Source organism: Salmo salar, chromosome ssa06 (assembly GCF_905237065.1).
Source record: "Salmo salar chromosome ssa06, Ssal_v3.1, whole genome shotgun sequence".
NCBI lineage: Eukaryota > Metazoa > Chordata > Actinopteri > Salmoniformes > Salmonidae > Salmo > Salmo salar.
Window position 1 is genome coordinate 83,121,734 of NC_059447.1, and position 14,019 is coordinate 83,135,752.

Below are 14,019 nucleotides of genomic sequence, written 5' to 3' on the forward strand. Positions count from 1 at the left end.
ACTCACTAACACTAACTCACTAACTCACTCACAAACACTAACTCACTCACTAACAAACACTAACTCACTAACAAACACTAACTCACTCACTAACAAACACTAACTAACTCACTAACACTCACTCACTAACACTAACTCACTCACTAACACTCACTCACTAACACTAACTCACTCACTAACACTCACTCACTAGCACTAACTAACTCACTAACACTAACTCACTAACACTAACTCACTAACACTAACTCACTCACTAACACTCACTCACTAGCACTAACTCACTCACTCACTAACACTAACTCACTACACTAACACTCACTACAACACTAACTAACTCAACTAACTCACTCACTAACACTAACTCACTCACTAACACTAACTCACTCACTAACACTCACTCCCTAACACTCACTCACTAACACTCACTCACTAACACTCACTAACACTAACACTAACTCACTAACACTAACTCACTCACAAACACTAACTCACTAACACTAACTCACTAACACTAACTCACTAACACTAACTCAATAACACTAACTCACTAACACTAACTCAATAACACTAACTAACACTAACTCACTAACACTAACTCACTCACTAACACTAACTAACACTAACTCACTCACACTAACTCACTCACTAACACTAACTCACTCACTAACACTCACTCACTAACACTAACTCACTCACTAACACTCACTAACACTAACTCACTAACACTAACTCACTAACACTAACTAACACTAACTCACTCACACTAACTCACTCACTAACACTCACTCACTCACTAACACTCACTCACTCACACTAACTCACTCACAAACACTAACTCACTCACAAACACTAACTCACTCACAAACACTAACTCACTCACTAACAAACACTAACTCACTAACAAACACTAACTCATTCACTAACAAACACTAACTCACTAACACTCACTCACTAACACTCACTCACTAACACTAACTCACTCACTAACAAACACTAACTCACTCACTAACAAACACTAACTCACTCACTAACAAACACTAACTCACTAACACTCACTCACTAACACTAACTCACTAACACTAACTCACTCAATAGCACTAACTCACTAACACTAACTCACTAACACTAACTCACTAATACTAACTCACTCACTAATACTAACTCACTCACTAACACTAACTCACTAACACTAACTCACTAACACTAACTAACTCACTAACACTAACTCACTCACTAACACTAACTCACTCACTAACACTAACTCACTAACACCTAACTCACTCAATAGCACTAACTCACTAACACTAACTCACTAACACTAACTCACTAATACTAACTCACTCACTAATACTAACTCACTCACTAACACTAACTCACTAACACTAACTCACTAACACTAACTAACTCACTAACACTAACTCACTCACTAACACTAACTCACTCACTAACACTAACTCACTCACTAATACTAACTCACTCACTAACACTAACTCACTAACACTAACTCACTAACACTAACTAACTCACTAACACTAACTAACTCACTAACACTAACTCACTCACTAACACTCACTCACTAACACTAACTCACTCAGAAACACTAACTCACTAACACTAACTCACTAACACTAACTCACTAACTCACTCACAAACACTAACTCACTCACTAACAAACACTAACTCACTAACAAACACTAACTCACTCACTAACAAACACTAACTCACTCACTAACACTAACTCACTAACACTAACTCACTCACTAACACTAACTCACTCACTAACACTAACTCACTCACTAACACTAACTCACTCACTAACACACTAACACTAACTCACTCACTAACACTAACTCACTAACACTAACTCACTCACTAACACTCACTCACTAACACTAACTCACTCACTAGCACTAACTAACTCACTAACACTAACTCACTAACACTAACTCACTAACACTAACTCACTAACTCACTCACAAACACTAACTCACTCACTAACAAACACTAACTCACTCACTAACACTCACTCACTCACTAACACTAACTCACTCACTAACACTAACTCACTCACTAACACTAACTCACTAACACTAACTCACTAACACTAACTCACTAACACTAACTAACACTAACTCACTCACACTAACTCACTCACTAACACTCACTCACTCACTAACACTCACTCACTCACACTAACTCACTCACAAACACTAACTCACTCACAAACACTAACTCACTCACTAACAAACACTAACTCACTAACAAACACTAACTCATTCACTAACAAACACTAACTCACTAACACTCACTCACTAACACTCACTCACTAACACTAACTCACTCACTAACAAACACTAACTCACTCACTAACAAACACTAACTCACTAACACTCACTCACTAACACTAACTCACTAACACTAACTCACTCAATAGCACTAACTCACTAACACTAACTCACTAACACTAACTCACTAATACTAACTCACTCACTAACACTAACTCACTAACACTAACTCAATAACACTAACTCACTAACACTAACTAACTCACTAACACTAACTAACTCACTAACACTAACACTAACTCACTCACTAACACTAACTCACTCACTAACACTAACTCACTAACACTAACTCACTAACACTAACTCACTAACACTAACTCACTAACACTAACTAACTCACTAACACTAACTCACTCAGAAACACTCACTCACTAACACTAACTCACTCAGAAACACTAACTCACTAACACTAACTAACACTAACTCACTAACACTAACTCACTAACACTAACTCACTAATACTAACTCACTAACTCACTCACAAACACTAACTCACTCACTAACAAACACTAACTCACTAACAAACACTAACTCACTCACTAACAAACACTAACTCACTCACTAACACTCACTCACTAACACTCACTCACTCACTAACACTCACTCACTCACTAACACTCACTCACTCACTAACACTAACTCACTCACTAACACTAACTCCCTCACTAGCACTAACTCACTCACTAGCACTAACTCACTCACTAGCACTAACTAACACTAACTCACTAACACTAACTCACTCACTAACACTAACTCATTCACTAACACTAACTCACTCACTAACACTAACTCACTCACTAACACTAACTCTCTCTCCTTCACTCACTAACTCTCTCTCCTTCACTCCCTAACACTAAGTATCTCTCCTTCACTCACTAAAACTAAGTCTCTCACTAACACTGTCTCTCTCCTCCACTCATTAACACTCACTCGCCTCCACTCACTAACACTAAGTATATCTCCTTCACTCACTAAAACTAAGTCTCTCACTAACACTGTCTCTCTCCTCCACTCACTAACACTGTCTCTCTCCTCCACTCACTAACACTGCCTCTCTCCTCCACTCACTAACACTGCCTCTCTCCTCCACTCACTAACACTGCCTCTCTCCTCCACTCACTAACACTGTCTCTCTCCTCCACTCACTAACACTGTCTCTCTCCTCCACTCACTAACACTGCCTCTCTCCTCCACTCACTAACACTGTCTCTCTCCTCCACTCACAAACACTGTCTCTCTCCTCCACTCACTAACACTGTCTCTCTCCTCCACTCACTAACACTGTCTCTCTCCTCCACTCACTAGCACTGTCTCTCTCCTCCACTCACTAACACTAACTCACTCACTAACACTAAGTCGCTCACTAACAATAAGTCGCTCGCTAACACTGTCTCTCTCCTCCACTCACTAACACTGTCTCTCTCCTCCACTCACTAACACTGCCTCTCTCCTCCACTCACTAACACTGCCTCTCGCCTCCACTCACTAACACTAACTCACTGTCAGACCCATGCAAAATGTGCTCTAGTTTGGAGTGAAAACTCTTGAGAAGTTGCCATCACATTATTTGGTTGTTATTTCATCCATTTTTGGTTCTGTATTGTCGTAGTAGTGCTTGTTTTGCAGTCAGTGGACTTTTTTCTGCAAAGTATTTTCTTAAAAAAAAAATGGATTGCTCTATGTGTGTCTAGGCAGTAGTCCTGGCTTGGATCTGTGTGTGTGTGTGTGTGTGTGTGTGTGTGTGTGTGTGTGTGTGTGTGTGTGTGTGTGTGTGTGTGTGTGTGTGTGTGTGTGTGTCTCTGGGGTAGCTTGAGTGTGTGTGGTTGGGTGGGTTGGTGGGTGGATGGATGGGTGTGTGTGTGTGTTTTTGTTTCACTGGGTTTTGACTGTGTGTGCGCACGTGTGTGCGCGTGTGTGCGCGTGTGTGCATGCGTGTGCGTGTGTGTGTGTGTGTGTGTGTGTGTGTTAGGTCAAAACTATACATATGTTCTAATGTACTGTACCAGGACATTTGCATGCTTTCGTGCCTGTGTGTGTGCGTATGTGGTGCGTGTGTGTGATGCTTGATGGCGTGCGTGAAGGCGAGTGACCTATCCTGTGGCTTTCTCCAGGCCTCACGGAGAGAGTTCAGGGCTCACCTGGATGAGGTCATCACGCTCAAGTCAAGGTACTCTACCTTGGACCAGGTAAACCCCCCTTACCTTCTATCTACCCTCTCCCCCTTAACTTATATCTACCTCCCTCTTACCTTCTATCTACCCCTCTCCCCCTTACCTTCTATCTACCCCCCTCCCCTTACCTTCTATCTACCCCCTTACCTTCTATCTACCCCCTCCCCTTAACTTATATCTACCCCTCCCCCTTACCTTCTATCTACCCCTCTCCCCTTACCTTCTATCTACCCCTCCCCCTTACCTTCTATCTACCCTCTCCCCTTAACTTCTATCTACCTCCCCCTTACCTTCTATCTACCCCTCCCCTTAACTTATATCTACCCCTCCCCCTTACCTTCTATCTACCCCCTCCCCCTTACCTTCTATCTATCCCCCTCACCCTTACCTTCTATCTATCCCCCTCCCCTTACCTTCTATCTACCCCCTCCCCCTTACCTTCTATCTACCCCCTCCCCTTACCTTCTATCTATCCCCCTCCCCCTTACCTTCTATCTACCCCCTCCCCTTACCTTCTATCTACCCCCTCCCCTTACCTTCTATCTATCCCCCTTACCTTCTATCTATCCCCCCCCCTTACCTTCTATCTACCCCCCTCCCCCTTACCTTCTATCTACCCCCCCCCCTTACCTTCTATCTACCCCCTCACCCTTACCTTCTATCTATCCCCCTCACCCTTACCTTCTATCTATCCCCCTCACCCTTACCTTCTATCTACCCCCCCCTTTACCTTCTATCTACCCCCTCCCCTTACCTTCTATCTATCCCCCTCACCCTTACCTTCTATCTACCCCCTCCCCTTACCTTCTATCTACCCCCTCCCTTTACCTTCTATCTACCCCCCTCCCCTTACCTTCTATCTATCCCCCCTCCCCTTACCTTCTATCTATCCCCTTACCTTCTATCTACCCCCTCCCCCTTACCTTCTATCTATCCCCCCTTATCTTCTATCTACCCCCCTCCCCTTACCTTCTATCTATCCCCCCTTACCTTCTATCTACCCCCCTCACCCTTACCTTCTATCTACCCCCTCCCCTTAACTTCTATCTACCCCCTCCCCTTACCTTCTATCTACCCCCTCCCCCTTACCTTCTATCTACCCCCCTCCCCTTACCTTCTATCTACCACCTCCCTTACCTTCTATCTATCCCCCTATCTTCTATCTACCCCCCTCCCCCTTACCTTCTATCTACCCCCCCTTACCTTCTATCTATCCCCCTACCTCATCTCCCCCTTACCTTCTATCTACCCCTTTACCTTCTATCTACCCCCCTCACCCTTACCTTCTATCTACCCCCTCCCCTTACCTTCTATCTACCCCCCTCCCCCTTACCTTCTATCTACCCCCCTCACCTTCTATCTACCCCCTCCCCCTTACCTTCTATCTACCCCCTCCCCCTTACCTTCTATCTATCCCCCCTCACCCTTACCTTCTATCTATCCCCCTCACCCTTACCTTCTATCTATCCCCCTCCCCCTTACCTTCTATCTACCCCCTCCCCCTTACCTTCTATCTATCCCCCTCACCCTTACCTTCTATCTATCCCCCCTCACCCTTACCTTCTATCTACCCCCTCCCCTTACCTTCTATCTACCCCCTCACCCTTACCTTCTATCTACCCCTCCCCTTACCTTCTATCTATCCCCCTCCCCCTTACCTTCTATCTATCCCCCCTCACCCTTACCTTCTATCTATCCCCCTCACCCTTACCTTCTATCTACCCCCCCTCACCCTTACCTTCTATCTATCCCCCTCACCCTTACCTTCTATCTATCCCCCTCACCCTTACCTTCTATCTATCCCCTCCCCTCCCTTACCTTCTATCTATCCCCCCTCACCCTTACCTTCTATCTACCCCTCCCCTTACCTTCTATCTACCCCCCTCCCTTTACCTTCTATCTACCCCCCCCTTACCTTCTATCTATCCCCCCTCACCCTTACCTTCTATCTATCCCCCTTACCTTCTATCTACCCCCCTCACCCTTACCTTCTATCTATCCCCCTTATCTTCTATCTACCCCCCCTCACCCTTACCTTCTATCTATCCCCCTCTACCTTCTATCTACCCCCCTCACCCTTACCTTCTATCTACCCCCTCCCCTTAACTTCTATCTACCCCTCCCCTTACCTTCTATCTACCCCCTCCCCTTACCTTCTATCTACCCCCCCCCCTTACCTTCTATCTACCACCTCCTTACCTTCTATCTATCCCCCTTATCTTCTATCTACCCCCCTCACCCTTACCTTCTATCTATCCACCCCCCTTACCTTCTATCTATCCCCCCTTACCTTCTATCTACCCCCCCTTACCTTCTATCTACCCCCTTACCTTCTATCTACCCCCCTCCCCTTACCTTCTATCTACCCCCTCCCCTTACCTTCTATCTACCCCCTTACCTTCTATCTACCCCCCTTACCTTCTATCTACCCCCTCCCCTTACCTTCTATCTACCCCCTCCCCTTACCTTCTATCATCCCCCCCTTACCTTCTATCTACCCCCCCCTTACCTTCTATCTACCCCCCCCTTACCTTCTATCTACCCCCCTTACCTTCTATCTACCCCTCCCCTTACCTTCTATCTACCCCTCCCCCTTACCTTCTATCTACCCCCTTACCTTCTATCTACCCCCCTTACCTTCTATCTACCCCCCCTTACCTTCTATCTACCCCCTCCCCCTTACCTTCTATCTACCCCCTCCCCTTACCTTCTATCTACCCCCTCCCCTTACCTTCTATCTACCCCCCCTTACCTTCTATCTACCCCCCCTTATCTTCTATCTACCCCCCCCTTACCTTCTATCTACCCCCCTTACCTTCTATCTACCCCCTCCCCTTACCTTCTATCTACCCCTCCCTTACCTTCTATCTACCCCCCTTACCTTCTATCTACCCCCCCCTTACCTTCTATCTATCCCCTCCCTTTACCTTCTATCTACCCCCTCCCCTTACCTTCTATCTATCCCCCTCCCCTTACCTTCTATCTACCCCCTCCTTACCTTCTATCTATCCCCTCCCCTTTACCTTCTATCTACCCCCCCCCTTACCTTCTATCTACCCCCTCCCCCTTACCTTCTATCTATCCCTCCCCTTTACCTTCTATCTACCCCCCCTCCCCCTTACCTTCTATCTACCCCCTCCCACTTACCTTCTATCTATCCCCCATCCCCCCATACCGGCATGCGGGCCCCGCTCCCCAACATAGACTCAGCTACAGTCACCACACTGCACTAGGGCCTCATAAAATCCAGTTAAAGACACCTGTCAGGTCAGACATCCAGAGGTAGACAGACAGACAGACAGACAGACAGACAGACAGACAGACAGACAGACAGACAGACAGACAGACAGACAGACAGACAGACAGACAGACAGACAGACAGACAGACAGACAGACAGACAGACAGGAAAGAGGGCCAGGGTCCACAGCCCACATAGGTCTCACCATCTCAGGCAGACTGCCCTCTGCAGCTCCCCTGTGTGGTGATGCAGTACTGGAGCGCATCTACAGGACATAGAGACTGTAGGATAGAAACATAGGGTATATATTGACACACTATGAAAAGATTATATTAGGAATTTGGCTCACAGAGTAGTATGAGTAGTGTAATCTTGCTAGGCAATTTGGCTTGTTCTGTTCATACCAACACCTATCTCTCATCATGCATTTTAACAGAGTGTGTCCATCCATAGCAAAGCCCATACAGTAGAGTACTTTACAGTAGGGTTGGAAATAGATAGTGTTCAGTAGAGTTGACGATCGATAGTGTTCAGTGGAGTTAGAGAGGATAGTGTTCAGTAGGGTTGGAGATAGTGTTCAGTAGGGTTGGAGATAGGATAGTGTTCAGTAGGGTTGGAGATAGGATAGTGTACCGTACATCCCTCCCCATGCCTCTCTTGAACTCCACCACTGTTCATTCTCTGTCATTCATTACCCATCTAGTCGTGGTGTGTCTGTTGGGGAGGGGAGCATTTATTTTAGCATTGTTGTTGTCTATGTATGTGTTTTTGTTCATGTCTATGAGAAGAGGTGCACGGGAATGTCCTTGTACCAGAGAATAGGTGTGTGTGTGTGTGTGTGTGTGTGTGTGTGTGTGTGTGTGTGTGTGTGTGTGTGTGTGTGTGTGTGTGTGTGTGTGTGTGTGTGTGTGTGTGTGTGTGTGTGTGTGTGTGTGTGGGTGCCACAGTAACTTACAGTCAGTATAGCCAGAGGAAGTGCTGAAGGTTAGCCCTGGAGAAGTCTAGAGTAGTAGTGTGGAACAGAGAGCAAACCAGGGACATCTCTCCCTCTCTCTCTCCCTTGTTCCCTCCCCTCTCTTCCTCCCCTCCCTGTCTCTCCCGCCCCTCTCTCCCTTGTTCCCCTCCCTCTCTCCCTCCCCTCTCTCCCCCTTAGGCGCTGCTCTGGGAATTGAGTCTTGTCTTTGGAGAGCTACAGAAGAACTCCTCCTCTCCCCTTTCTCCCTCCCCTCTCTTCTATCCCTCTCCCCTGTGGGACAGGTCATTGGTAGAGGGGTTACAACTCCTCCTCTCCTCACTTCCCCTCCCCTCTCCTCAACTCTTCACTCCATTCCTTTGCTCTCCTCCTCTTCTTCCATCCTATCTTCCTCTCCCCTCCTCTCATTCCCTCCTCCCCTCCCTGCCCAATGTCACAGCCCTCTCCTCTTCCTCTCCTCCTAAATCTTCCTCTTTGCATAATTTGTCTTACAGTGCCTTTGTTTTTCTGCTGAGCTCAGCACAGAAACACAAAAACAGTCCCCTCATCCCCTCGAGCCGCTTCTAAACCTCGTCTATTATTGGTCCATTGATTTACCCCCGGGCATTTAGCTTAGCAGCCGTCGCCGTCCACTAAGAGATATTTTTCCCTGATCCAGCCTCCGCACTCGCCACTTGCTATACCTCCGACCCCTCCCCACGTCCCTCCACCTCTACCCACCCCTCTGCCATTGATCTCCGTGGCCGATCGTCGTGACAACCCGTCGTCAGGCCGTTTTAGGGTGTTTCCGCAGCGACTATCAGGTGCCCTGTAAAGCGATTAGGGTTGTTGGCAGGTGTGTGTGTTTGCCAAGAATACAATCTGTATTATGTAGCTGTATTGTCAGGGTCTAGCCCAATGCAAGCCCTGCTACACACACACACACACACACACACACACACACACACACACACACACACACACACACACACACACACACACACACACACACACTCACGTGGACACAGACACACACACGTATCCACACACAGTTACTGAGCGCACTCATCCGAACACACGCTTAAATCAGCTCCGACTACACACACACACACACACACACACACACACACACACACACAGAAAGACACAGACAAAGTTACTCAGCATATGCACACATGATGTATCAACATTCAATGTCATTCAGTTTACTCAAACAACTACACCTACACATACATACAGTGCATTCGGAAAGTATTCAGACCCCTTGACTTTTTCCACATTTTGTTACATTACAGCCTTATTCTAAAATGGATTAAATTGTTTTTCCCTCATAAATCTACGCACAATACCCCATAATGACAAAGCAAAAACAGATTTTAAGACATTTTTGAAAATGTATAAAAAAACAACTGAAAAATGACATGTACGTGAGTATTCAGACCCTTTACTCAGTACCTTGTTGAAACACCTTTGGCAGTGATTACAGCATTGAGTCTTCGTGGGTATGACGCTACAAGCTTGGCACACCTGTATTTGGGGAGTTTCTCCCATTCTTCTCTGCAGATCCATTCAAGCTCTGTCAGGTTGGATGGGTAGCGTCGCTGCACAGCTATTTTCCATGCTTCACCGTAGGGATGGTGCCAGGTTTCCTCTAGACGTGATGCTTGGCATTCAGGCCAAAGAGTTCAATCTTAGTTTCATCAGACCAGAGAATCTTGTTTCTCATGGTCTGAGAGTCTTTAGGTGCCTTTTGGAAAACTCCAAGTGGGCTGTCATGTACCTTTTACTGAGGAGTGGCTTCCGTCTGGCCACTCTACCATAAAGGCCTGATTGGTGGAGTGCTGCAGAGATGGTTGTCCTTCTGGAAGGTTCTCCCATCTCCACAGAGGAACTCTGGAGCTCTGACAGAGTGACCATCAGGTTCTTGGTCACCTCCCTGACCAAGGCCCTTCTCCCCTGACTGCTCAGTTTGGCTGGGCAGCCAGCTCTAGGAAGAGTCTTGGTGGTTTGGCTGGGCCGCTGTGTTCTGGGGACCTTCAATGCTGCAGACAGTTTTTGGTACCCTTCCCCAGATCTGTGCCTCAACACAATCCTGTCTCGGAGTTCTACGGACAATTCCTTCCTTTGGTTTTTGCTCTGACATGCACTGTCAACTGTGGGACCTCATATAGACAGGTGTGTGCCTTTCCAAATGATGTCCAATCAATTGAATTTACTACAGGTGGACTCCAATCAAGTTGTAGAAACATCTCAAGGACGAACAATGGAAACAGGATGCACCTGAGCTAAATTTAGTGTCATAGCAAAGGGTCTGAATACTTATGTAAATAAGGTATTTCAGTTTTTTATTTTAATACATTTGCAAGATACAAGATTTCTACAAGATTTCTAAAAAAAAATTTGCTTTGTCATTATGGGGTATTGTGTGTAGATTGATAGGGAAAACATTTATTTAATCAATTTTAGAATAAGGCTGTAACGTAACAAAATGTGGAAAAAGGGAAGGAGCCTGAATACTTTCTGAATGCACTGTACACACACACACACACACACACACACACACACACACACACACACACACACACACACACACACACACACACACCTACACTCACACACACACACATACACACCTACACTCACACACACACACACCTACACTCACACACACACACACATACACACCTACACTCACACACACACATACACTCACACACCTACACACACATACATATTCAGCAGTTGTTCTACACTCTGCAGTGTGTGTGTGTGTGTGTGTGTGTGTGTGTGTGTGTGTGTGCGCGCACGTACAGCATGTCTGTACAGTATGTCTTTGTTTAAGTACTGTGAGTGTTGTAGTGTCTGTCTTTAAGTTCTGTGAGTTTTGTAGTGTGTGTGCAAACTGTTTGAATGATGTGAAACCTGTACTAGAAACTCTGTCTACATGTGTATGTTATATTTTGTATCACTCACATCATGTATACACTTCTCTTTCTCAATTGTCCAAGGAAAGAGAGGGATTTGAAGGGAGGGAGAGAGGGATAGATGGAGAAAAGGTGCTTCTGCTCTCAACCTCTCTCTCGCTCTCACTCTCTCACCTACACACTCTCTCACTCTTTCACCCTCTCACCCACTGACTCTCACTCTCTCTCTCTCTCTCTCCTCACTAGTGCCACACTGCACTCTGTTCTATCTATCCATCCACACAGTCATTGTGTGCGCTCTCTCTCTCTCTCTCTCTCTCTCTCTCTCTCTCTCTCTCTCCATGGCTTTCTGGTGGTATATCTCTTTAGGAAGTTACTTCAGCGCTTGTCTCAGTGAAGTTCTGTTTTTTGTCTTCCCACCTGCGTCTCACCCTCTGTCCATTCTTGGTTCCACCAATGTGTTAGCATCCTCCACCGTTCTCATACGGTTACACCTAAATATTACATGAACGTTGAGGAGCGGTTAGGCTGATCACTGACCTGATCCCCCATCCAGTTAGTAGAATGACATTAGCATTATGGACAGATGTGTTAACAAGTCTAAAGAATAGGAACAGATTTGCTGTTTAAGGTTGACTTTTGAAATGGTTCCCTCACAGACTGATGGGATACTGTAGATTTAATTAGAGAAACACCCTATGTGTTGTTTTGTTGTGTAGTACATCTTCTTGGGTGCTGTATATGGTCATGTTTGTGTAGTGTGTAAAAGTCCACTTTAAACATTAAATTCTGTCAGAGATAGGCACATCTGTAATGTACTGAATATCATCACCTAGTTGTTGATTGGTAGTCTGCATTTCTGCTTTCTTATTCGTTCTGCAAGTTGATCTCACTATGTCTTGTTGTAGCCTTAGTACCTCTCTCCCATCCCCTCCTCTCTCTCTCTTTTATCCCCCCTCCCTCTCTCTCTCTCTTCCCCAAACCATTCTTTCTTCTCCTATTTTGTCTCACCTCTATCTCTCTTCTCTCTCTACTCTCTCTTCTCTCTCGCTCTATCTACCCCCCTCTCTCTCTCTCTCTCTTCTCTCCTCTTTCTCTCTCTCTTCTCTCCTCTTTCTCTCTCGCTCTATCAACCCCCTCTCTCTCTCTCCCTCTTCTCTCTCACACTCCCCCCTACCATATCCCTTCTCTCTTCTGCTAGCTGTTGATTGTTGTTCCTCGTGTCTCTCTCTCTTGTTGTCTCTGTTGTTGTGGTACAGTACTGATGCATCCTGGGAGTTGTGTTCACTGATGCCTGTGATGATGCTTTATCTCCTACTAGCTCCAGTGTAGGTTGGAGGGGCTTAAAGATGATCGCAGGAGCCATAGGACCTTCAGCTCTCGAGTAACTATCCCCTCCCTTCCCCTGCTGCCCTCTGTTTCTGCCTTCCTTTCTGTCTCTCTCGCGCTCTCTCTCTTTCTCACTCTCTTTCTCTGTCTCTCGCTTACTCTCTCTCTCTCTAACATGCTCTGCTTTTAGTAGCTGTATCTAGTGTTGCTGTATGTCTGTAGATGTCATCACTCTGCTCCAGTGGTGTTGCTGGATGTCTGTAGATGTCATCACTCTGCTCCAGTGGTGTTGCTGGATGTCTGTAGATGTCATCACTCTGCTCCAGTGGTGTTGCTGGATGTCTGTAGATGTCATCACTCTGCTCCAGTGGTGTTGCTGTATGTCTGTAGATGTCATCACTCTGCTCCAGTGGTGTTGCTGGATGTCTGTAGATGTCATCACTCTGCTCCAGTGGTGTTGCTAGATGTCTGTAGATGTCATCACTCTGCTCCAGTGGTGTTGCTGGATGTCTGTAGATGTCATCACTCTGCTCCAGTAGTGTTGCTGGATGTCTGTAGATGTCATCACTCTGCTCCAGTGGTGTTGCTAGATGTCTGTAGATGTCATCACTCTGCTCCAGTGGTGTTGCTGGATGTCTGTAGATGTCATCACTCTGCTCCAGTGGTGTTGCTAGATGTCTGTAGATGTCATCACTCTGCTCCAGTGGTGTTGCTGGATGTCTGTAGATGTCATCACTCTGCTCCAGTAGTGTTGCTGGATGTCTGTAGATGTCATCACTCTGCTCCAGTAGTGTTGCTGGATGTCTGTAGATGTCATCACTCTGCTCCAGTAGTGTTGCTGGATGTCTGTAGATGTCATCACTCTGCTCCAGTAGTGTTGCTGGATGTCTGTAGATGTCATCACTCTGCTCCAGTAGTGTTGCACTCTCTCTTTCTCTTTTTTTCCATTCTTTCTCTCTCTTTGTCTCTTAGTTCCCTAGTTTAGCTGCAGTCTTCTCTGGTAATTTTGCTTTTCTCTGGGCTGGGGGACCATGCTATGCCTCCCTCCATCCCCCTCTC

The 14,019-nt window shown here is 46.0% G+C and overlaps 1 protein-coding gene across 11 annotated transcripts in view; it reads left to right on the forward strand.

Moving 5' to 3' along the window:
* The window catches only part of LOC106608213 (gephyrin), a 186,584-nt gene that overhangs the window by 140,082 nt on the left and 32,483 nt on the right, over window positions 1-14,019 (forward strand). For 6 of the 11 annotated variants that reach the window (XM_014206027.2, XM_014206030.2, XM_045721082.1 and 3 more), the window contains exons 10-11: window positions 4,457-4,531; window positions 12,953-13,015. The exons of 4 other annotated variants lie outside the window; for them this stretch is intronic. In XM_014206027.2, the coding sequence (XP_014061502.1) occupies window positions 4,457-4,531; window positions 12,953-13,015 (138 nt within the window). The remainder of the gene's footprint in view (window positions 1-4,456; window positions 4,532-12,952; window positions 13,016-14,019) is intronic. One more of the 11 variants, XM_045721084.1, reaches the window with a different exon arrangement.